At 43.6% G+C, this 26,623-nt stretch overlaps 1 protein-coding gene across 2 annotated transcripts in view; it reads right to left on the reverse strand.

Annotated features, from left to right (window-relative positions):
* Positions 1–26,379, reverse strand: part of MEIS1 (Meis homeobox 1) — a 136,076-nt gene extending 109,697 nt beyond the window's left edge. For both annotated transcript variants that reach the window (XM_080918863.1, XM_080918862.1), the window contains exons 1-6: positions 26,245–26,379; positions 24,151–24,377; positions 22,201–22,342; positions 21,593–21,643; positions 20,759–20,809; positions 19,272–19,418 (exon numbers count right to left, since the gene is read on the reverse strand). In XM_080918863.1, the coding sequence (XP_080774989.1) occupies positions 19,272–19,418; positions 20,759–20,809; positions 21,593–21,643; positions 22,201–22,342; positions 24,151–24,377; positions 26,245–26,256 (630 nt within the window). In that variant the 5' untranslated portion in view covers positions 26,257–26,379. The remainder of the gene's footprint in view (positions 1–19,271; positions 19,419–20,758; positions 20,810–21,592; positions 21,644–22,200; positions 22,343–24,150; positions 24,378–26,244) is intronic.
* Positions 26,380–26,623: the final 244 nt, after the last annotated feature.

Raw genomic sequence — 26,623 nt, forward strand, 5'->3', positions numbered from 1 at the left:
GTTGTTGTTGTTTCACTTCTTAAGAATGAAGCAACAAAACTCATTTGGTTTGTTCTCCTCTCAGTGTTTTAGCTCTGCTACTTTCTATTGAAAGAGGCTTTTGCAGGCATCTGGTAGTGGGCAGTAATGGCTTCTCCTGACTGTAGGCCATTTCAGGACAAGGACAGTAGCTCATTCTGCCCAAACTGCTCTTTTAAGAGCTTGGGACAGCTCACAGCTAAAGCTGAGGGAACTAGCTAGAATTATCGTTTCTTACTTTCCCAGCCCAATCTCAACAGGCTTTTAAAACACACTGTGGCTCTTGCCATCTCCGCCTTAGACCCTGAGATATTTTGAGGCCTCTTCCTACCTCGGACATCTTCCTTGAACAGCTTCTTTCTCTCGTGTAAACTGAATCAGCACAGATGTAGACTAGGCTTGTATCCATGGGTGTCTTCTCTGTTCTGAATTATATGAACCACAGAGCGATTGGCCATTTCTGTGCAAAGATGCCTATTTCATTCAACAAGTCCAAGGCTAACCTCCTTCTCTAAAGCCTCCTATTAATTGGTTTGCTTCTTTGTTCAAAAACAGTATCACTGGGTGGCCTGGAGCTCACTGTGTAGACCACGATGTCCTAAAGTTTGTGGCAACTCCAGCCTTCACCGCCTGAGGGCTAGCATTACAGGTGTGCAGCAGCTTGGTTTATTCTGTGTTATTCTCCGTCCTAATCCGTGTCATCCCATCCTCCGTGGTAAAAACTCAATAACCATCTGTGCCCCCTCCCCGCCCCTCTTTCCACAATTATGAGAGATATTATGCTTTATCCACCAAATGATTGTCACACAAATCTCCCCAGCTTAGGAAGAGCTGAGTTTCACTAAAGCTCGAGCTCCATGAAGGCATGGATGGCACTGTTTTTCTCGCCATTAGGTTCTGAGTATCAAGCATAGCCCTGTGATGGTGCTCATGCAATGACGCGGAATGAACTGCTCCCTACAGCCTATGGAGTACATTCCGAGTTCATTAGCCTGATTCACGAAGCCTGCGGAGCCTCTCTGGGGGCCATTCTTCTCCTTGTTGCCTGTATTCTAGCAAACCCTGACACATGTGATCACTCCAAGCCTTTCCTCCTCTGTCTGTGATGGCCTGACCTGCCCTATAAGACCCAGGCACTATTTTGTCTTAGTATTTAAGCCTTCTCTGAAACATCTATGCTATCCCTGGATGAGGCTCTTCTCTCTGGAACACTCAAACAGCCTCATCTGCACCTGTCACATTTATTCCCTACCGTGCTGCTCTGTGGTAATCTGCCGTGCCCATCTACAGTTCACTGCAATGATTACTGCAGAACATCTCTCATTCATTCTTTATTTCCCATCCTAGAAAATGTTTTATGATAACACACACAAATGATGTAAAATATACTCTGTCTGTGTGTGTGTGCGTGTGTGTGTGTGTGTGTGTGTGTGTGTGTTGTGTTGTGTTTGTGTGTCTGTATCTCTCTCTCTTTCTCTTTGTGAGGATGAGTGCTTAAGTGCAGGTGCCCAGGGAGATATCAGATCCCCTGGAGCTGGAGTTACAGGCAATTGTGAGCTATACAACATGAGTTCTAGAAACCAAACTCTGATCCCCTACAAAAGCACAGCATGATCTTCGCTTCTGAGCCATCTCTCCAGCACCACAAATATATTTTTGAGCAAATGAATAGATTAATCAGTAGATAGGAATCTCTACCTGATCATACTAGATATTGTGAGTGTTTATGTTAAACATTACAAAACAACCACAGATACTTGAAGACTCTAAATATGTCTCAAATACTTACATCTACTGTAAAAATATATTAATATCTAGTTGTATCAAAGCACAGGAAGGAAGGATACAGAATTAGGCAAATCCTAAAGCCTTGGTACGCTACTTACATCATTTTAGACAAATCACAATTTCTCTCACCTTAATGACTTTATCTGTAAAAAATTAATTTTAAAAATGCCCCTCCCTGGAACAATTGAAAGAAGAAAGGTGCAAAGAGAAGGGGTAAGGAAGGACACAAAATGGGATGGAGAATAAATATGAGTACAATGGCATGCATGTACAAAAGTGTCACCATATAACCCAGTATTTTTATACTATGTAAAAAACTCACTTTAAAAACTTTAAACCTGTGCCCCATGCAGATACAGTGAGTTCATGTTGCAATCATGCAGCAAATGCCCATTAGCTGACAGCACTACCAGTCTAATGGGAAATTTAGAAACATCTACATACATAGGTATGTCCCCATCCCACCCCTACCCCATCAACCCGACACAAGAGAGAGTCACCTAGGAAGAGGGAACCTCAGGGAGAAAATGCTTCCATCAGACTGGCATTTAAGCAAGTCTGTGAAGCACTCCCTTAATGAATGATGAGAGGACCTTGGCAATGGTGGATAGTGCTGTCCCTGAGCAGGGGGTCCTGGACTATACACAAAACCATGATGAGCAAGCCATCCAGCAAGCAGTGTTTTTCCATGGTCTCTGCTTCTGTTCCTGCCTTGAGTTTCTGGCTTGGCATCTTCTGACGATGCCCTGTGTCATGCAACTGGAAACTTTATAAATCCTTCCCTCCTCCATGTTGCTTTTGGTTATGATATTTATCAAGCAACAGGGAAGCAAACTAAGCTAGCCCATCTCCCAGCTGATCTGTACCAAGGGAATGCAAACCCATCTTCCTTTCAGCTTGGCGTAACATTATTTCACAGTGGGCTGCCTGTTGTCACCACAACAAGTTTAATTTCATATCTAATGTTATAAATCACTTTATAGTATTCAAAAGAATTTAATGTTTCCTCTCAGCTTATCACTCGTATCAGAATGATGTGAAAATCCTCTTTTCTGAGCTGACATTGAACCATTCTTGTCTGTAAAGCAATAGAAATAACTCTACCTTCCTGGTCTCACTCAAAAATGGTGGAAAAATGAATCCAATGATTTTGATAGAGAACAGACCTGCTGGCTGCTGTGGGAAGTGAGTGAAACTAGCTGGGTTCAAAGTTGAAAGGTCATCTACACCTGTCGGCAGGTAATCACTGGGAACAGACATGTGCTCTCAAATCACCAGAGCTCTCTAGCAAAGACCCTCCAATGACCTGGAAGAAGTGACACTTTTGAATTCTGTCACAGGGCAGGGACAATCTTCCTGATCCAGAGAATCCTGGTTCACACGACACATGTGCTCACATACTTGATGGTCATGTACACACTCATTCACACCCCTACACCTACACAGGCCATGCACACCTGCATATAAATATCACACTTAGCCATTATCATAGACGATGGAATTCCAAATGGTACCATCCTACCACACCAGGAGAGCCCAGCTAATTAACTCCATCTTTCCACTTTCTCCCTCCAAGGTGTCTTTCTTAGATGCTCACAAGTACATGGTATTAGCCAGTATGATTCTTGACAAACCCTGTAACCAAAGATACCATTCATTCAAGCCCAGAAATACACAAACGCAGAGAAATGGGAAAAGGAGCCAAGCGAGTCACTTCAGTGGGAAACAAGATCCTGCTGCCAGTGTAGACTTGACACTGGGTAATGAGAGATGCTGAGATGTTCCTAGGTCTGAGAATTTGGCTCTGGATAGATGGACATTTCCACTGCTGTCCTTAAGGGTCCCATTTGCCTCTGCTTTTGAGCCAAGATGCACTGTCAATCACTAAATCGATTGAGCCACTGTTTATTAGACACCCAAACTTTGTAGAGATAAGGGAGGGATGTTCTTTTGAATCTACATCTTCTCAACTTAAAATATAGATAATTAAGAAAAAGCACAAATTTCTTTATAGGCATTTTAAAAGATTCCTGGAACTCATTAAACAACATTCAGCTAACCAATGGAAGTCCAGGCTAGCAATATGCTTTGCTTTGTTTTGTGCTTGTTTGCTTGTTTTAATGGTGTAAAGCTGTGTCTTCCCCCTTTAAGATCTTAGTTCTTTTGCAATGTCAGAAAAATCCAAAAAATTAATTCTTTGATATACACAGAGGCTGTGGAGTGAATTGGCATCTTTTCCAGATGACCTGGGTTGATTCCCAGCACCCATATAGAGGGTCACAACCATGTGTAGCTCCGGTTCCAGGGCATCTGACATCCTCCTCTAACCTCTGCAGGTCGGTATGCATGTGGTGCACAAACAAGCATGCGCACAAAAGGCAAATGCACATAAATAATAATGACGTTCAAAATATCTGAACAGTTTCTCAGAAATGGTTTAAACGTTAAACAGGGCACTTGAATGAAATATCTCCAAGGCCCATATCTCCTGCTAAAGAATAAGAGAGAGAGAGAGAGAGAGAGAGAGAGAGAGAGAGAGAGAGAGAGAGAGAGAGAGTGAAGTGTTCTTACCCATCAACTGCTAGTGTTTTTAAACAATGTCTCTGGGCACACTCGATCCAACTATCTTCACCAACTCATTGGTCTCTTGTCATTTTCTTCTTTACCTCACTTCCTTACCTTCTCCAAATCTGGAGACCTAAGCAGTTCTTTGTTTGCTTTTGAGACAAGGTCCTTTGCTGTCCAGGAACTTCATATGTAGACCAGACTACTCTCGGTCTCATAGAGACCCACCTGCCCCCCAGTCTGTTGAGTGCTGAGATCAAAGGTCTTTGTCACCATACATGGCTAGGGTCTTATTATGTCCCTACTTAAGAATGCAGCAAAATGGGCTTTGACTTCACTACTAGAGGCCCAAGGGTTAGCTCTGGAGATGAGGGCAGATGGTAAACCTGTGGTAAGACAATGGAAGTTCAGCATTCTCTCTCTATCAGCTTTCACCAAACTATCACACTTCCTCTGCTCCCAGCCACTGTGTGGCCTCTTAATCTAGGCACATATCTGGTTGACAATCTAGTCACTTGTTCGGCATAGCACCCACTACCCTGGTGCTACCTGGTGTCTTCATATGTAATACAAGTGTGAAACCTCGAAGACTAAGCAACTTTGCTATATTGTATGTGCACACACATGTGCACGCATGCACATACATATCTACATTGTGTATATGTTATGTGCTATTATATGTGTGACTGTATGTGGCCATAGCAGGTAATCTGTAGAAATAAAAACAGCATCTGTTGAACTGAATTCTACATTTCCTAGTTTACAGATACCACAAATAAGTCCTACAAATGATAATTTTTACAAACACTGCATCTCCTATCTCTGTGTAATGAGGCATGTAGAGAAGACAGAATTTTTGTTCTTTTTTTTTAACATTTGGTGAAAATTCTCTAAGGAGTTATTTCATCTATAAATAAAAAGTTTTCTATCTGGTGACTGTGTGGGTTCCAAGAATTATTGGAACCCAAATGCAAAAACACACGTGTATATACACCCATGTATGCAGGACAGCATACATCTACCATGTGCATAAGCATAAGGTAGAAAAAATGCAGGGTGATTTTAAATGTTATAAATTATATCATAATGGAATTTAAAGCAGCTTGGCCATCAGATAAGACATTTAAAATCCACTAGCTGTTACATATGTCCCCTAGTCTGACATAGATGCCCATGCTTCATTCTCTTCTCAATACCTGGGACTTAACTACCATGACATGTGAGAGGAGCGGTCAGGAGGAAACTCAGATCCAGTATCTGTCCCAACGCTCCTTAAAACCTTCCCTCCCACAGATGGCATCTTTAAGGTCTCTACTCTGAAATTCTCCGGACTATTAATGCACAAAGTTGGGATGACTCATGGAGGAATTTAAAGACGAACAATGCAAAGCAAACATCTATAAACGGAGAACACCCAGGATGTTTCAAAAGCATTCCTGATGAATCCATGCAGCACTGACAGACTCTCTGCAACATTTCTATTTTGAGGATCAGTATTAACATCACCCCACAAAGACCTCCCTGTGCTCCCAGATGATAACAGGGCCCTCAAAGGGGGGGGGGGGGACATTCAACAAGTTCCAGGGCAAAAGAATGATCACAGCTCAAGGGCAGTTGACAAGTATTGACAACCAGTTTCACCCAAATCTCAAAACTGCCGTAAAGAATAGATAAGTAAGTTAGAGAAGGTTCAAGTGTACCAAATGTTCAATTCTTCTAAGTGGGCTGTTGGGGGGCAGGGAGGGGGGACCACAAGCAGTGAACAGAAGAGAAAGGGAAGCATGATTACAGAGAGTCTCCTAGGGAGTGTGTCTATGCCAAGGACAATGGAATGTGTCTGTAGTCCCAGCAACAGGGCAAGCTGAGCCCAGGAGTTCAAAGTCAGCATGGGCAACATACTGACATGCTATCTCAAAAAATAAATAAATAAACAATCATCTTTCCTTTTCTTTGTTGCTTTGGAAATCCTACCTTGGAATGTTAGTTCACAGCATTTATTAGTTTGAAGCAAACTAATAAAGCTCTAATCCAACTAGTACCACCGTGTTTGCAAATATTTATTTCTAAATATTTCAAGCCACACTCTGTATTTAATCACTTTCTACTGAACTTTGTGTGCTCTTTATATCATTTCCGTCCAGCCGTGTGGAAGATTCTATAACTAAATGCTAGCATACAGTGTTATAAGGTTCCTTTTCTGAGACTGTTTGTGTAACACTGTTTTATTATCTATTTGAAATGTGATGCTTGTCCTTCAAGAAATTAAAATAAACTCAGAGGTGTCTTATATGAAACAACCACAAACCACAGATTTCCTAAGCAAGCATTCTACCAGCAAGAGCACCCAATGATGCTTAAACATTGCATCCTTAACACATATTCTAAACAACTGCATGAACACAGCACATTCACTTTGGGGAATTCGGGGGGAGTACTAAGTGCAGAATTCATACAGTACTGCCATCTGGTTTTGTCATAAGAGTGACTTTTCAGTGGTTTGCTACAGTATCTCAGAAAGATCTCTGGAGATCAAATCAATCTCTCTCTCTCTCTCTCTCTCTCTCCCTCCCTCTCCCTCTCCCTCTCCTTCTCCCTCCCCTTCCTTCCCCCTCCCTCTCTTTATATCTCTATTTCTCTCAAGAGTCTCACTATATAGCTCTGGCTGGCCTATCATTTTGTAGGTCAGACTGGCCTCAAGCTCACAGAGCTCTGCCTGCCTCTGCATCCCACTTCTGAGATTATAGGTGAGCATCACCGCACCCAGATGCTTTGATGCATTCTGTTCTGCTTTGTTCTGTCTTGTGTTTTGGTTCAGGTTGGGTTTTTGTTTGTGTTTTGTTTGTTTTGTTTTATTGGCAGCATCTTGCTGGCCCCAAACCCTCAGTCCGATTGCCTCCTGGTGTGCTGTGGGCTGACAGGACAGGAAGATGAGAAGATCAGTCTCTTTCCATACCATGATTGGCAGCAGAATAATAGTGACCTACTGAAAAGTAACAATTATACTTTTTCTCGAGGCTCTGTAATTATAAAACGCTCTATGAGACAATGCCCCTGTCAAACAGTACCTACCTCTTTTTGTTGAGTCAATTGATGTTTTTGAAAGATGAGCAGAGTGTAATTAAAAAGAAAGCGTGTTGTGTGAGGGAGTGCTTGGGGGCACACAGTTCTCGTGGTGCTTCTTAGTTCTCATGGTGAGTGGGTGAGAGGAGACTGATGATTCTCCATCTCAGAACCCACAGGAGAGGCTCACCAAGACGAAGTGATGTCACCTCTTAACCAACGTCCACATCCACATTTGTGTGCTTTGTCTCTAGACTCTGTCGGGACAGGGTATGGGGTGCCAACTGCCCAAGAGAGTGTAGAAGTCAGCAGACTTGATTGCTTTTTCTCAAGTATTCTTAAAGTTTCACCTGGTCTACTTTTATATTTCCATACCAGAAATGCCTCCAGTCTTGAGCTGAGGAAGCGAAAACTAGTTACTTCAGTCTTGCTTTCTCCTCCCATCATGGAAACTTTCACTTAACACTGATACTCATGATGGTTACGATAAAAATCTCCTCTAACTTCCTTACAGATTAGCTGAAGCATTTCTGGATGTTTATATTTTCAACTGAGTTTGACTCTGTTGTTTCCAAGGATTTCCAAATCTTTAAGCTCCCTGCAGTGTTAAATTTGGAAGTGGGAGGGGATTATTCACCCTTTCCCATGATTTATGTCAGATATGGTCTTTAGAGAGAATCTTCTCAAATCTTCCTGAAACTAAACTTGAGTTTCTGCTTCCCAGGTTGCCCAACTTCTCTATATTCAAACACTCAGCTTAGAGGTCAGTGAAAAAGAGTGTGGATTCCCAGGCAGGGTTTCCAGCCTGGAGGCCCCTTGTTAAAACTTTCCAGTCATGGAGGGCTGGAAAGATGGCTCAGCAGTTAAAAGCCCTTGGCTGCTCTTCCAGAGGACCTGGGTTTAATTCCCAGCACCCACATGGTTGCTCACAACTGCCTGTAACTCCTGCTCCAGGGGATCTTACACCCTCACAAAAACACACATGCAGTCGAAACACCAATTTACATAAAACATAAGCAAACAAACAAGTTCTCTACTCACTTAGAAGGACAGGCTTCAGCCATATCCCAGGCTAACAATACCTTGGGCTTTTCCTCACTGTTTAAAGTATGTGAGTATCAGGTAATTGACAAGTGAGGGTAAGCTACATGATTGACATGTTGATAGTTTATTGCCCTCCCTTCTCTGCTGGCATGTTCTTTACATGACCTTAATAAATATTAAATGCTCACACAAATCACTGTTAGGGTAGCAAGCAAACCTTCAGAGTGTCCCAATAGCAGAAAGAACAATGCACCTCATTGGAAGGGCAGATAATTTGGAAAATAAAGCCAAGCTGCTACCAAGTCCCAATTCCAGAATAAAAATGTTTATAACAAACTCACCAGATGCAGACTGTACCTGCACTGGAATGATTATTAGAATAAAAATATTTAATCATCTACAAAACACTCAATGAGCATTACAATAATGATCATTAGTAGACTGGAACCTTTTTGTACAACCAAGTACAGGACAGGACTCTAAAAGCATCCCAACCCTGTTATTAATGAACATCGCTTATAAAAATCTTTAAATGTAGCAAATTCATAGGCCAAGTCCTCACATAAGCAGCTGCTGTGAAGACTTCATGAACAGTATTTCTCAGAAATTTTCAGCATGGGCTGGGGCAATAAAAACACTAAAAGAAAGGAAGCTTGTCGAACCGATTACTTTCTTTCTAAATAAAATTAATTTATCAGGAAGCTCAGTTTAAAATGTAAAGTTCCTAATTTTTCTTTATTAGAAACTGTGGCCAAGAAAATCACAATAACTATAATGAAGATGGCCGCCCTGTGTGAGGGCACACACCTTTAACCTCAGCATCTCAAAGGCAAAGGCAGGTAGACCTCTTTGAGTCTGATGCCAAACAGGTCTATTTCAGTAGTTCTTAACCAGTGGGTCACAATTCCTTTGGGGGGGTCACATATCAGATATCCTGCATATCAGATATTTACATTTTCATTCATAACCGCAAAAATTATAGTTATGAAGCAGCAATGAAAATGATTTTATGGGTAGGGGTCAGCATAACATGGGGAACTGTATTAAAGGGCCGCATCCTTAGGAAGGTTGAGAACCACTGGTCCATGTTTTTAGTTAAAGGTCAGCCAGGGCTGTGTGGTAAGACCCTATCCCCAAACCAACCAAGCAATGGCAACAAAACTGAAGCTGGCTTCATGAACAAGTAGAACCCTGTGAGAGAGGACAATATGCATTCACTAAGAGTAACCCCTCCTATTACCCACTTAAGGAGAAGAACCACCCTTGCCTTAGGAAGAAAAACCTTATGTATTTGGTAGAATCATAGGGTAATTCCTTTAAACCAAGCAAAGGACAGAATATGAACATGTGGCTGACCATCTACTGACATGTTCAAGAGCAAAAGGCAAGGTGGCTACTCAGAAGACTCCGGAGTGACAGTCTCAAATGAAGCTACTATTCAATGACCAGTTATCACAAATCTGCACCCTAAAATTCTCTTCAGCAAGAGACTAAAGACAACTCCATACCTGAGAGCAACTTCTAACTAAATGTTCCAAGTCAACGCCAGATGCCCAACTTTATTCTGCTGTAGAGCTCCGTTCTGATTATAGTGACATAGCTCATAACGTCAACCCACTTGATGCTATTTCTAGCTTAATCTCTACATTGCTGGTATTTATGACTGATAAAGATTTAAGATACCATGTCTGAGTGTTATTCTATGGAGGGCACAAATATTTTGTTTGTTTTAACTTCAGGGAGAGTAACTTCAATGCTGCAATAAACAGAAATGAAGGCTACACTTAAAAGCCATCCAAGGGAGCTCATGAGTTACTTTGCTTTGACTTTACAGTGTAGAAATCATTAGCCCACCTCCCAGATGGATATCTCCTTTGAGGCCCTGCAGACAAACACTCCATTTCATGTAAATAGTGCAGGCCTGCCTTAGAATATCAGACATTGTACAACATTCAGTTTGGAATTAACTTTTCAAACCACTAAGGAGTAACTTCTGAATAACAGAAAACACTACAGGTCGCAGCTAATTATAGCTTACCTATCAAATTAAGTTAATGTTAGGGAACACATCCAAACAGCTGCGGAGTTTTAAGAGGTCTTTGATTGTTAAGGAAATGCGTACTCTCTCACTTCTGAATCTTTTAAGAGAAGAGAAGCGTTTTGTAGGCTGAGATGACATAAGAAAATGGAGTTTACATCGAACTGCTCCGTCCGTTGTCCCTTGACAGCTGTGTCAATTTCTCCATAGATTTCATTTTCCAGAGTTTCATAATAGCCATAAAAACACACCTCACTTTAACATGTTTCTGTGAGACAGAATGGCAAGGCAAATTCAGAATACCATGCAAATCATAGAGCTCTGGGGCCAAATCTGGACCACTAGTTAAGAATACAGTCACTAACACGAGCCTTCTGAATATAAAAGAAAGGAAGACATGTATACGTACTAATCTGTTCACCCAGTATTGGCAGCCCCAGAGGAGGAACCAAGATTGACAGTGTGTGCCTTTTCACCTATTAAGCAAATGTTAGCAGGCTTCCATGGCTTTAGTCTCTGCCCTATTCCTATTCTAAAGGGACAGTGACCATCTTCCCTAGAAATAATCCCATGTGTGTCTGACAACACTCAAGGCCGTGCAGGTTTAAATCTCAGGCACAAAAGTGTTTTTGGTTTTCTTTTCTTTTCTTTTTTCTTTTTTCTTTTTTCTTTTTTTTTGAAAAACAGAAAACAACAACAAGGAAAAACTGTAAGTGGTCCAGAAGAGCAGGCCCAACGACTCTTCCACACTACAGCAATCCACAGCCAGGCATTCCAGGCAGCAGTGTGCGGAGAGCCTGCTGGACTGGATACCGGTAAGCTAGCCACAGTGCCCTCAAGGTTACCTTGTGCTGCCCAGCTCTGAAGCAAGAGTTGCTATACATTGATTTTAGGGTAATGCCAAGATCACTGAAAATGTCACTGCCATAAATTCCAAATGACTCAGAATATCCTCTGCTTAAACCATTTGTAAAGTGGAAGGCTGTTTGAAATGGAAAACAGTACGGTTATAAAATGTGATTAGTCTTATTAGACTAGAAAAGAAGGAAAGCTTGTGGTTGTTTCTAAAGTGATACATTGTACACATCCACACTGTGACAGTGCCTGAACTCTGTAGGAGAAGAGACTTTCCTTTAGGATGTTCAAAGAGCTGTCACGCTGCACAATTGATCCCCCCTTCCCCCGCTCCCCACTTGAACGTCAATCTATGAACTGTGAGTCCTGAAGTGCCAAGGAACTGACAGTTGAAACATATTTCTGGAAATTATAAATAATAAAAATTTATTTTTATAAGTTATTTGTTCTCTTATTTCTATACGTGCCTGCCTCTGGCAGGCAAAGAACACAAAGGAACCATTTCATAGCCTCAGAAAATTCCATGACTTAATTCTGGCTATAATTTGTATTTGACTATGTCTACTTATGCTAACAATAAACAACAGGAATCTAACGGAACATGTGTAGATATAAGTCGTTTTTCACAGGAGAATATACACTTTATAGTGTGCTTTAGTCAATTTTAGGAACTCAGGAACAAGTGAAAAACATAATTTCACAACATTTGTACATTCATATTTTTCTTTAATGAGGGTGTATTTTCTAGATGAAGAGTTGCTGTCTAAGACATCCCAGTAAAGTATTACCAACTGCATTAATCCTGTGCACCTGGGTGTATTAAACTGATTGAAATTAGATTCTAGTGACAAATACTCAAACAAATGTATTCTCAGCTATTTTACAAAGTATACTTTATACCATTTATTTAAAACGCCACATTTGTAAGTATGGAAAAATCTAACAATTGCCCCATATAAGCGTATTAGAGAGGCTGTTTAAGAATTTACAAAGATTCTCTCATTCCCATAATTCTGAACTCACAGCATGTTAATCTGAGAGTGTGGGGTAGATGGTCGCTTATCTTGTATATTACGTGAAGGTCTATCTTCCTTCATTTCTGAAGATTTTTAATTTGTTTATTTTTTTGTTTGGTTGGTTAGTTGGTTTTTCAGAGACAGGGTTGCTCTGTGTAGTCTAGCTGTACTGGAACTCATTCTGTAGACCAGGCTGGCCTCGAACTCAGAGATCTGCCTGCCTCTGCCTCTGCCTCTGCCTCTCTAGTGCTGGAACTGAAGGCATGTTCCACTTCCACCAAGACTCTCTGCATATTTAATTTATGTATGTTAGAGTCGCCTACAATTGTTAAGAATAGCAAAAATGTCAAACTTTTACTGCGTTTCAAAAGTCAAACCTTAGTCCTACTATTAAAAATTGAACTGAGAGAGTATATTTTGAGTCTTTTTACATCTTTATTTTATGTTAAAAATATCTTCCTGTAATTTTGGGAATTAAACCCAAGGCCTCACACATGTTTAGGCAAGCATCGCACTATTGAGCCACACTTCATCTTCTAGGCCCTAACTTTCTCTAACTTTCTTTTATTTTTAAGATATATTTAATTTTGTATGTATGAGTCTTTTGGCTACATGCATTTCTGTATTGCAAGTGCATGCCTGATACCCACATAGGTCAACAAAGGAGGGCATTGAATCCCCTGGAACTAGAGTTATAGGGCTGTTTCTGAGCCATCATGTGAATTCTGTGAATCAAACCCAGCCCGGTCTTTTAGAAGAACAACAATTGCTCTTAACCACTAAGCCATCTCTCCAGTGCCAGGGACCCTGACTTTAAACAAGTACCACATCTGGCTATTTTCAGCTGAGCAAGAACAGCAAGCCTCCTGTGATTTATAGTTCTGTTGTATTTGGGCTTTTTGGAAACCTTTGACATCTGTTCGATGGCCACATACATGCGCCATGCACAGTCTCAGCTCTTTTATCTGTAAAGGAGTAGTTTTCATAATTGTAGTTAACCTGCAATATCAACTTTTTTACTATAGAAGAATTGGCAAAGGGTTCTGTTTCAACTAGAGCACAAATTTGAGTATTAATTCAATACAAATATGACAGATGTCATAATCAAAAAAAAAAGGCCATGTGAAATGTGACAGTTGCAAACATTTAAGACTGAGTAACAAAAATGACTGAGAACCATATCAGTTTACTGTCCTTCAACCATTTCCTTGGCAGTGGAGTCAAATAATGTTGAGTTATAGACTCCTGACAGGAAGTCTTATTTCATGTTCATTTTTTGATTTTTCCCTGGTAGGCCCTGTAGGACTTTGGCTGCGTGCCCACTTTCCTTTAGAAGTTTCTGTATACATCCTTGGGTTGTGTTTGATGATTAAATGATTATTTATTAAAACCTTTGGGGTTGGCAGTGTAGCTCAGTGGTAGAGCACTTATTTAGGTAGGGCCCAATCCCCGGGTAGACACACACACAAACAAACACACACGCTCTCCAGCTTCACACTTTTGACAGGTTTACTTTCCATAGGAAAATTACTGCCTTTGCAATGGGAACCATAAGGTTGCCACTATGGAAAAAAAAATGTTTCATCTGAATCTGTGTTGAAAAATATTTTCATTAATGGTGAGAGTCTTAATAAAATCTGTTGTCATTCTCTGCGCTGTCCCCAAGAGTACTTTGAACAGCTCGGGAGGCTAAGCTGACTGTGTCATGATGGCGGACCCCGGGCTAACACTTCAGCCTATCTGCCTACTCCTCATAACCATTTTGCAGCTACAGACCCACAAACAGTCTCGGTTTTGAGTCTGAAGTTTCCGTGACAATTTTCCCCCATTGACCGGCACCAGCTGTGTTTTACATCTTCCGGACTAGGCCAAGCAGTTTAAGATATGAATATATAACTGTCTGGATACATAGTGATTCAGAATTTATTGTCAGAGTTGGGCAACTTTAGCGTATTGGCTGCCTTTTGGAAGGAAGAACGCACATTTCCGTCCTTTATTTCCTGTGCCCTCTTCCCTTCCTTTAAGTATTAGTCCAATCCTCACAGCAGCACAGCTACTCTAGTACTTCGGAATGGTGAGCAGTGGAGCCATTCGGACAGGAGAACTGTTGTCTGAGTGACCTATTGCCTCAGAGCTGGTTAAACCAGGAGCAACAGTTACAGTTAAGGGCCTTTGTTTTGTACAAAGTAGCATTAGAATTGCTGTTTTCTATTAACCCTGGAACTTGTACTGGGGACTTCTACTGGGAGGAGAGAGGATGGAGGAGCAGAGGAAATGAAAAAAAATGAGAAAGAAGGGAACTGGAAAGGGGTTAGGAAAAAGAAATAGTAAGTGTACTATTAGTATTGAAATCTGGCTGACATTTGACATTGTAATTAATCCAGGCTATTTGCATAGACTAGATCCTATACCTTTTTTTTCCTTATTGTTTTTCTTAAATGTTTTAAACACCTCTATTAAAAATGAATCTATTTCTACTCACAAATCCATATATAAATGTAAAAGCCAAGCAGGAAATAACAATGAAAACATACCTGCTAAATAAGAAACTTTTAATTCAAAGCAACAGAGGCTCTGGAATGTGCATCCCAATTAGCCCGTGTAGTGACAAGCAGTCAACCCCTTATTATTTAATCATTAAAGGGAATCTTGCCATAATTTCCTTCTGACATATTTCAAAAAAAATGAATTAAGGATACGTCATGTGACCCACAACAACAATCCACAGTAAAGTTAGACAAGGCTAAGACTCCATAGCCTATAAAGACTGTGCATTGACAGGCTCGGCAATAAGTTCTTAAGTAGGACCCTATGAAGCATTTACATTTTTTTTTAAAGAAGGGTATTAAATGCAAGCATTCAGAAACAAGCTACCTGTTTGAGGCCCCACTAGCCTACCCACTGTTGGGTGTGCCCAGTCTTTGAGTGGATGAAAATACACTACAATTGTTTCTAGTATTGGTAAACATCTGCTGGCTCATCTTTTTTTTTTCTCTATGCAGCTGATACAACCCATGAAGGACATTAGGTTGGCCCTGCCTTACAGGAACCTCTACCAGCAGGAAGCCGAAAGCTCCGGAGGATGACTCTCCATGCTACTTTGGAATAGGAGAGGTCTTTCAGTCAAGTCTGATTTCAGTTTTAAAACCGCGTCACTCAAACTATGCTTTAAAAGGGCAACTTCACAAATAGATAAAACCATCCCCATCAAAGTTCCCAGGCCCATTTGAGAACCCTTCACACTGACTCAGACCGGCTCCAGATCCCCTGGGCCTGGTGGCCAGGCGCCCTGAAGCCGGCTCTAGCTCCCAGGCTGCCCCCACCCCAGGGAGCCCGCTAGCACTTGGCTTTTAACCTGCCGGGCCAGTGGGGCTTCTGAGCTTCATCTCTGCAAGCCACAGTATTTGTCCCCAGACGTCACGGGCCAGTCAAGATTAACACGCAACAGGGCGCCCCGCTCAGGCCGCCAGCCCTGGCCCAGGAGCTGTTAAATGCAGATTCAGAGGAGGAACCCCCGGAGAGCTGCTGTTGAATAAAACTGTAATCTGTAGGTTTCTCAGCGTCCAGCTTCCCCGCTGGAGAGAAGCTGGGTCGCCGCTGGTGGCAGAGCACTAGCCTGTTTAATCTCTGCTCTTTCCCGGAGACCTGACCACCCCGAGGCTCCCTGATCTTCTCTCCCTTAGTCCTTGGACTCCATACTGCTTAGATTCGGGAATAAAGAGGAGCAGATATACCTGGGAAGGAAGGCGACAGCTCCTTCCAGTAGTGCAGCCTCAAGACCAGCATCTGGGTGGCACAGCCCGGCACCCCCAGTTCTACCCAGGACCCCTAGTCCCCAGCCCCGCCTAGCCTCGACCCCGGGTCCTCCCAGCCAACCCCTTGCCTAGACGCCTGCCTTTCAGTCCTCTCCTGGTTTCAGCCTGGCCTTCTGAGACCAGCAACCCCTGGCTAGGCTGTCTACAACCCCTGGGGGTCGTGAGCATCTGCGCCCAGCGATAGCACAGCGGTCGGGAGAGGGCGCCCAGGAGGCTGGCGACCGCTAGGCATGGCCAGGGGACCTCCAAAACCACTAGGAAGTGGGGAAGAATAGCTTCTACTAGTGTCTTAAATCTGATATGATATATATTGATACGATATGATATGTGATATATATGATAGATGGATAGATGGATAGATAGATAGATAGATAGATAGATAGATAGATAGATAGATAGATAGATAGATAGATAGATACTTTGCAGGTCCTACGAACAAGTAGATTTCCCACCGGCATAATAGCCCTCCAGAAAATTGGCTGGCATAAAAGTCCTTGATCCCAGACCTGGTGAGAATGGAAGCCTCTGTGCCTTCTGAGAGGGTAGGGGAGATAAAGCAAAATAAACCATACTGTCAGCAGGCCCTAGAGACAGCGCGGTTAATGAGCTAACTAGGCCTTCCTGAAGCGTAAAGTCCCCTAGGGCACCCAGCGCCAGTGCCGGGTCTCTAACAGGCTGGGCCGCCGTCTTGGACAGGTGGAGATGCCAACCTTCCATGTCTGGCTCCCGAGGATCATAACCGGCCTCAGCAACCCCCAGGGATCATCCTTTGGCTTCTAAACCGATATTTGGAGACCATGGGGTGGCTCTGGTGCCTTGACCTTCACTCTCCCCCTCTTCAGGGGAAGGGAAACCCAGCCCACCCTGCTCCCAGAGCACACAGCTGTCACCTCTCCCAGACCCTTTCAGCCACACTAGCTCCTGTCCTTTTAGAACTGGACAATATAAAGAACATCCATCCATCGCTGTCTTCAATCCAACTGATCTAGGTGCAGCGGCAAACTCACGAGCCATGAACCAATAGCGCCATAAATCCAGACAGACCTAAGAAGCCCACATCCTAACTGCTTGGACCGCCTGCACCATTCTCTTCTTGAAGGTAGGAATGGAGAATGAAAGGCACATGTTTACCCAACACTTATCTTAGACTAATGGAACTGAGTAAGGTAAGTTTGGGCAGGAGTAGGGGAGAACTCAATAACGTTTTATTAATTCTGTATCCTCCACACTCCCCAAACTCCATAACTTTGGTCCTTTATCTTTGACTTTAATACAAATAATGATTCGTTGAGAAAATGGGGTATAAATCTTCATTTTGGAGGCAATTAAAGTGTTGATTTCATTCGTGCCCCTAAGCAAGTCTTGTAATTTGCTCAAATAGCTTTATGTACCCAGAACTCCGGAGCTTTTAGAATCCCATTTTCTAGTTCAGCTTGTTGGATTACAATTTTTACTCAACAGCAGCTACTAGTGGAATCTGCATTTAACGGAGCTGGTGACTGAGCCCCTACAGCGGCTGAGCCTTCTGGAGCACTAGGGCAAGGGGCTAGCCTACAGCTTCCCCACATTGATATGCACATACTTCGGGTTGTGTGCACCAGTCTACACCTGGTCAGCTTCCACCTCTCCTAATGGTAGTAAAGACCTCTCCCACCGACACCTCTAGAGATCTCCTTTGCCCGACCACTCATGGGCAAAGAAGAAATTCAGCACAAGTTTCGGGAATCACGCATTACGTGGAACTATTCCCGCTGGGAGGGGTTGTTGGGGAATATCTTAAGAGGACAACTAGAAAAATGAAGTTGGGACAAGACAGCCTTGGCCGGCAGTGATCACGGTTAAAAAAAAAAAAAAAACTTTCAGGAAAACAGCAGAGTAGCTGGCCTTTGACTTAACAAAACACAGTCTGCGGCTTCCCCTAAGAAGCCACTCGCATGTCAAGCTCGGCTCTAGGGGTTTGCTGGTGGAGCTGGCGGCAGAGGAGGCCACTTCTTAAATCTCTAGATTCTTTGCAACAATTCTCTACAAAGCCGTCCAGGACCCCGCTTCATCCCATTTAGTCCACGGGTTTTCACTCCCATTGCTTTCCCCCACCCCAGCTCAACTGGACCAATCCAGAGACACAGCAACAGGAAAGAGAAACTGAGAGCTACACAGACGCCCCAGTGACAGACTCACCACCACCCCCAACTCCAAATAAAAGTCGCCCCCACTTAGCACGCAGCGGAAGAAGGGCCTGCAGAGACGATCAGAGAGGAGAGGGCACAGCAAAGAGCCTCAGTGGAGAGCAGCCGCATGGCCCCCTGCCCTCCACACCCAGGGAGTCGCCAGGGCGTCCTTGACGCTCACCCTGCCAAAACCTGCCGAGGCAGAAGGCCCAGAGCACGTACCAGCTGGTGGACGAGAGAAAAGGAGGAGGAGAAAAGTCCATATTTATCTGTTTTTCTAACCTCGGCCTGCTTCTATTTTTTTTCTATTAAGTACAATAAAATGGGCGAGCTTGCAGGGAATACCACACAAAGCAATGCTCAGTGAGGGCTAGAAGCGTTCGGCCGGGGAAAACTGACAAGAGAGGTTAATGAACCGTGTAGACAGGGAGAAAATAGCCAGCGTTTGCTAGATTTCAAACCCTCACTGTCTGCCTTAGACCACCTATCTTGGATTTATTCCTAATAAAATAAGAAATAAACAGGCCCTACACTTTTCTTTCTTCAAGATGGGGGGGGTGTTGCCCATGAACAAAGACCTACAATCAGAGGTGGCCACTGGCAGTTAACACTCCCATTATCATGGAGGGTAAATAAAATAAAGACAAAAATTAAAAGCGACAAGAACCAGGTCAAGTTTGCAGGCGAAGCTTTTACAAGCTCATCTCTCCAGGTCGGATCCTAGAGTCAGCCTTAATGAAGCAATAATAGCCACATTATTCAAAAATTTTCATTTTGATGGAAATGTATCTAAAAGGGACTTAATCATATGCAAATAATAAAGGGGTGGTGGTGACCCAGCAAGCAATATGCATACAGATCTGGGGGCAGGGGATTAGGGATGTTGAAATTGAAAGTCGCATACCTGGTCAGTTAGATTGGCTGATCTTGTTACGTCTTCACTGTCTGATTTTGATCCTCCTTCTCTATCATCTATCACCAAATCGATAGGCATTTTCCCTTTCAAACAGCTAATATACCGGTGGCAGAAATTGTCACATAATTCGTGTACCTACATTATGACAGAAATAAAAAAAAATGGAAATATAATCAGGAGCGCATAAGCGACATTGACAAGTGCAGTCCACCCCCTGTGAGAGCCAAACTTCCAAACAGGGGAAGCGCAGGCCAGTTGTCCTCTGGAGACCCCCAGACGCATTCGGAATTAGGAATAACTTTCTTTTCTTGCAAAATAGAGATATCCCAGGAAATTGACAGTGACAGGGTTGATTCACAGGCGACAACACATTCAACACCCATGTTAAATTCATCTGCTCCTGGGGCTGTGGCCAGTGCACAGGTGACCTGTGTGGGGAACACTTAAGGTAAGCTACGGAATTTCATCCAGTCAGCTTACCATAAAGCATTCCCCAAAGTTTCTAAGGAAAATGTGACACACACACACACACACACACACACACACACACACACAGTACACTGTGGTGACGTAAGACACATGCCTGACAACCCAAATCAACTTGCCTTTGCACATTATATGAAAAGGGGGGGGGAAGAGATATGGCAACAAAACTTATCAAACCGATTTAAGCAAAAAATGAAACAAAAAAATTACTCAAAATACTCCACTCTGAGTACAGCCAATTCTTACAGGCTCCAGGCATCCCTTACATGCAAAAACTCACATGAAACCCTGGTGTGCTTGCAATTTAATGTTAGTTTGAATTACAATGCATTAAGTTTTTATTGCTGAGATTTATAGAACAGCTAGCAAAATCATGTTACCCCACACCCACTCTTGAGTGTGGAGGTGAGGTGTGTGCGGGATCACAGCCGGGGCTTTGTCTCTGGGCGAGGTCTAAGGAGCTCTCCTCCCTAGGCCTCATTGCAGACTTGTCCTGTCTCTCAAGACCTACACTGATCTCAAACCATCTAGAAACTCACTAAAACAAAACAACCTCCCATCCCCTAGATAGCAAAGGGGAGTAAACACACACAGAGAGAGTGAGAGAGAGAGTGAGAGAGAGAGAGAGAGAGAGAGAGAGAGAGAGAGAGAGAGAGAGAGAGAGAGGGAGGGAGGGAGGGAGGAGAGGCATTAACTTGTAAAACAAATTCACTAGGCATTCTAAGCATGCACTGGGGCGCCTAGCGTGCAGCTGATGTACAAAGCCAGCAAGGTACAGGAGGATAGAGCTTCTGTGATCCCGGTTTTAGTGGCTGAAATTGTAATTAAACTGCAAAGAGAAATGGACGCTAAGATTGGCCTTGACACTAATTACCAGAAAGAAAGACATTTATGCAAATCTCTTGGAAGCCTGAACTTCAGTCCTTCTGAACCCTCCCTTTTCGTGAGCTGGGGATGAAGGGGAAGGAAAAGGGGAATAAGGAATTTACCTTCTCTAATTCCAACAGATGAAACCTTAATACTTGTATGGCTTGAATCATCTGCAAAGATAGAGCAAGAATAAATACTCCACTCCTGGTTTGCAGAAAATTGGCTGTCACAGCTCTAGCATCTCCAACTCACCCCCCCCCCCCAAATAGAGTTATTTTGATTTATGGCAATAACACTAAAACTTAATAGCAGCAACTGGGTACCATCTAGAGGTTTATATTTCTTAAGGAAAAAAAATGGCTAAACCAACAGCAAAACATCTAAGTGGGGATCATAAACACTCTCCTCCCTCAGGGCTCCCCCCTTCCCAGTCTTAAGGTCCCCACCCCAACCCCAAAGGGCCCCTGTCTTGAGCTACACTTTTCCTGTGATGAAGTTACAGGAAAGTTTTCCCCACTTGTCCCCAAACAGTGGGTTTGTGCTTTGCAAAATTCTTTCTGCCTTCTGTCTGTACACCTTTGATGCCCGTGGGTTGTCTGGGGGCTCTGCCCTCCTCGTGGCCCTAGTGAAGGCGGCTCAGAAGGCTGGGAGTCCGCAAGGTTTAAGCACACACGCTGACAGGCAGGGAGATAAATCCCCGGGCTGATTAGAGCTGCGCCGTCTGACCATCATAAAAAACAAAAGCTGGCGTTCCCCAGCCGCTTCTGCTGCTGCTGCTGGGCCCTCTTAGATGAGTTTATACCCCAGGATCCAGTCTCCCAAACACTTGTCTGTAGACAGAAAGCGTTTGCAGTCTACTCGCAGCTACGGACAGACGGGTCTGGAACGCTCAGGGCTGGGGGGATGGTAGTGGGGTGGGCAGATAGGGAAGAGAATGAGGGGTCTGCTCTTACCAAGTTATCCAGTTCTGGATTGGAAGAGAATAGAGGTTTTTCTGCGCGAATCTAAATACAAGTGGAGAGAGGGGAAAGAAAAAAAAAAATGAAACGAAATGAAATCTGTTCGCCTTCCAGTATACTTCCCTGCCTGGTTTACAGCGTTAGGGATAGAGTGGAACCTCCAAGAGGGATTTGTGACCCAAGTTCGTCCCTCACGGAAACACTTCAGTGTGAACCCAGTAGGCCTGAGACCAGCCCAGAGCGCGCTCTCACTTCAGCTAGAGCTCTGCTTATGTGGAACGCTGCCCGCCACTCCAAAACAGCCACAGAGCGTGGTGTTCCTGATTTCTTTTCCTAGTGAGCTTTCAGCCTGTGGACGATGAGTAAGTAGATGGGAAGATAGCTGATAGCCTGGCAAACACATTCATTGGAAGCAAATCTCATGGAGGCAGTAACACGCGTGGGTTAAGGGAGAATAGTTTTGGCTACCTTTGAGATCTCTCTCTATCTCTAAATAGCTACTGTGTGTGTTTCTATGTGTGTGCATGCGTGCGCGCGGGGGACAGGGACAAAATTTTTTTTGTTTCTTTTTACGTTTTATTTTTAATATTTGTTTTGCTGACCTGTTTGGCGAACACCGCTATATCTTCATTGAATGACTCTGACGAGCAGACGTCCCCGCCCGCCACCCCCGGCTCGCGGGGGGTACAAGTAGCTAATTCACATTTCTCAAAAATCAGTGCTAAGAGAGGGAAGAGGGGGTGTCTGCAAGAAAATACAACAGTCACAAACAACACAATGATTAGTCCAGAGTCACCGAAAAAAGGCGCCTAAGAGAAACAACCCGAGTAGCTTGAGGCCAAGAGACCCTTGGGTGATCTGATCATCTTTTGCCCTTTTGCTCACCCCACCCCCCACGCCCAGGTGACGGCTCACCTCCCCCTTGCTCCTGGGGCTCTTAACTCAGAGGCCCAGAGCCCTGGACCATGTCTGTGGAATGGTTCAGCATATCTGGCCGAAGAAATTGGCAACATTTGCTACGAATAAAACCCAAGCGGTTCCAGCAGCCATTTTGAATTAAGTTTCGCACCGCGACAAACCCTCGTCCCTCTGCCGCACAGACAAGACCGGGTGCCCGGGGAAGGCGCAGGGGGCCATGGGGAGGGAGAGGACCAGCCTCTGCCTTCCTCGGAGGCTCGGCACAAAACCCCAGGCTCAGGGGATCTTGGTGGCAGGGGCGCAGCAAACTTGAGAAAGGGCCTCTGTGGATGCAGAATCCACTGTCACGGGGCTGCACCAATGGACCCTGGCCTCACAGCCCTCCAGAAGCAAGAGCTCTTCCATGGCTCCCCAACAGTGACCTCCCTTCGCAGATGCTCCCCATAATCCCCCAAGGAAAGTTCCTTCAAATGATTCTACACTCCAGCCTTCTATCTATCTCGCCTGGAGTGGTAAAACGACTGGCATCTAAAAGGCCTAGATGTCGCTCGTCTCAGCCCATTAAAAAAAAAAAAAAAAAAAAAGTCTTTTAATGCTCAAGGAGTCTCGAGCCTTTTTATTAGCTCTCACAGCCCAGCTGGGAATTTAACAGTTTGGGGTCCTTTTCAAAGCTTCCTCAAATGCTCTGCCTGGAGTTTAAACCATTTACAGAGAGAAGGTTAGGTTTTAAGCAAGCCCACCACACAAGGGACCAGAAACCAAAGCAAAAAGATTTCTCCCTTTAACCAGCATTACATTTTTTTTAAAAAGAGGAAAGTGAAATAAAAGTTATTAACAAAGTTTAAAAATGAAAGTGGGGGAGTGCCCCCTCAAGCCACCAGCACATAGAGGAGCACAAGTAACTTTCAAAGGGCTTTTCTAGTGCAAACTCTGATAGAATGGCCGATGGGACACAGTAAAGCCTGGCCAGAGAGTCTCCGGAAGAGCATCCCACAAGCATTTCTTGTTAAATCCTGCAGGTTTCGCCTTTGAACACAAAGTGACAAAGGATCCAGAAGTTTCTAAATGTCTGTGTCAATTCAGAGCGGGGCCCCTCTCCTTGACTTCAGTTGAACAAACTTCTTAAAGCAAGACTTGTCCCCCTTGTCTGACCTGCAGCTGTCCCTCTGACTTTATTGTGCACCGGCAGAACCCGGCATACGGTGGCTGAGTAAACTCCGCAAGTCAGAACAATCAATGGCTTAAAAGATTTTCCCCAAACTAAAAGTTTCGTTCCAACACAAAGGCGCCTACCCTTAGAAACCCCCCAACGCTCTCGAGCTAAGTCTAGCGGGCAAGGTCTCAGATTTGCTGACTGAGAGGGGATGCGGAATCCTTAGGCTGCCACTCCAGCACTGGGGCTCCTTTGCGGCCAACGTGGCGGCCAAGCCGGGCGCTGAGCCTGCACCAAGTGCAGTTGGAAATCCGGAGAAGGCTCCCCCGCTCCACCCTAACTCCGTCTCCTCGCAATGTGAATGAAAAGTCACCAGCTGTGTACATCTAATCTAGAGTGCTCTGACTTTCCGGTTGCAAGAGCTTGGGAAATGGGGGTAGCATCGCGCCTCAACTCCTTAACTCCTGCCCATGATACCTACCCATAAATGGCATCTTTATCTCTCTTTAAAGCGTCGTTGACTGAGGAGCCCATGCTGGGGGCCATGGCGTTGGTGTGAGCTGTGTGCGGGTACTGATGTGAATGCAGAGGAGGCCCGTGGTTCAGGTGGTGGACCGGCTGCATGGACCTGGCTGCATGCGGGTCCCCATACATCGTAGAGGGGATGCCTACTCCATCCATGCCCCCATAATGGGGTAGGTCGTCGTACTGCATGACAAACAGGAGAGGAAAAAGAGGGTCAGAGGCCAGGCGGGTAACCGGGAACTGTAGGGCACCGAGCTTAGTTCAGTCCAGCTGGATCCTTCGACCCGAATTCCGTGGCCTTGCATCTCTAAAGTTGAGCTTTCTCTTGTAAAAAAAAAAAAAAAAAAAAATCATTTTAACAGCAAGAACTCTAGAATTCTCAGTGAGAGTCATCTGAGATGAAGGTTCCTGTCCTAACTTGTGTCCATATAGACCAATTCAGAAATCCAAAATCTTTTGGCAAGGAAGGGAGGAAGGAAGAAGAAAAGGCAGAGAGGCACTCTCCCGGAGGCGGAAGGTAAAACATGCATGTTTCTGGAGGAGGAAGCCGAAAATCACAACAATAAAACGTGCCGGGACAGTGTAGCCGACCCGCCTAGCTTCACATAGCCCCTTCACTTCGGGGGGTGGGGGATTTTTTTTTTTTAAAGTTACGATGGGAATAGTTGTGCCAAGCAGTGAATTCTGAGAGGCTTATTTTATTTCCCTGCCAGCATGGGTTTGGGCAGTCCTGTAAGACGCTGCATTTGCCTTGCTTTCCCAAACTCTGCTAAATTATACAAAAACCCGAACTCCCTCATCCTCCATGTATGTTATACTGAAGTGTGCATAAGGCAGCTTGCTGCCCATTACAGCTGAACATACAATTGGGCAACTTTATTTCTAAGCTTAAATAAAAGCTATAAAGGAAGCAACTAATATTCGGTTTTATATTTTTACCCTCACAAACTTTCTCCTTAGAGTAGAAGTCAAGGAAGCAATAGTTCCATGTTAGGTTTTTCTTTTTTTAGACTCATAAGCAAAATACACATGCAATCTACAGGATTTGGGGGGGGGGTTCAAATAGATTGCCTTTACTGTCTGTGATAAATTCAGCTATTTGAATCTTTCTGTTTTAATCCAGGCAAGTTTCTCTTGTAAGATTTGGAAATGGTGAGAGGGAAATGATTTCCAAAGAGAGGGGGACTGCCACTTTCATCCTCTGAAAACCAGAGGTGTGAAGAGTTTGGAAGAATGCTGACATTTGCCTGAACCAAGAGAATAAAGGAAAATGTGTCCTCTAGTAACTTTCTTTCCCAAAAGGGGCTTTGAGAGCCAAGACACAAATTATGCAAGGCAGCCTTTTTGTAGACCCTTTTCTTTTAAGAAGCCACCTCAGCTGTCATTGTCTCAGTTTACTTTCAAGGCATTTCCATTCAAATAGGAATATTGGGGAAATTAGTATTGCATTTTTAAAGTGAGCAGTTCTGTGTTTAGCATTCAACTTGTACAAAACTTAGCTAAAGAAAAATCTGCAAACTTATTATCTTGCAAGAAAACCCATGCAAATTAAAATCACTTTTAAAAGAGGAATGCTTTTCCAATCAAAACTTTACGACACCCAAACATTACTCATCTAAAAATGCTACCTAGTTTTATTGATATTAAAGATGAGCATAATCGATAATAAGGCAAAAGTTCCCAGCTGCTCATTTTAATTAAACATTGCTTTAAACTTTTGATCCCTAAATGCTTAAATTACAGCACTGGATCTGTAGCGTTTCCCCCTCTTCTTCTTCTTCTTTTATAAACAGGTGATTCCTCGACCCTGTATTTTCATTTATATAGCTGTTGGCTAGGAATCTATAGACAGCTTGATCACTTGAATTAGTAACCACAAGTAACTCGCATACGGCCACAAATACATTAAGTAACCTGTCGATTTAGGCCACAGCTTTAAGGTCCTCATTCCAAACAGGAGAAAGAAAAGAGGAAACTTAGCAACAGTGTCTTTCAGCCACGTTTCAATTTAATATCACATCTGAGTTCCACAATTGTTTTTAATACGTACCCTTTGCGCCATCGGCCTCTCTGGCTCCCTTCCTACGTCAACTTCTAATATATCCTCTTTAAGGCCAGTGTGAAAAGAAACAAATGCAAACTCCCTCGGAAAAAAAAAATAATAAAGCACAAAACAACAACAAAAAAAATCCCTTTGCGTCTCCAGCAGTGTGGATTACTGGTTCCAGATCTTCTTCTTCTACCGGACCTGAAGCAAGGCGCCCGCGTCGCTGAGCATAAAAGCGCTCTGGTTCCACCAAGACAGCAGTGGGAGAGAAAAAAAAGCAGATCTTCTCTCTCCCCCCCCAAAAAAAATCAGTTTAAAAAAAAGAAAGAAAAGAAAAGAAAAAGAAAAAAAAAGAGCGCCCCTCAGAACCAACTACCAAATC

The sequence above is a fragment of the Micromys minutus genome (assembly GCF_963924665.1).
Source record: "Micromys minutus genome assembly, chromosome: 1".
Classification (NCBI taxonomy): domain Eukaryota; kingdom Metazoa; phylum Chordata; class Mammalia; order Rodentia; family Muridae; genus Micromys; species Micromys minutus.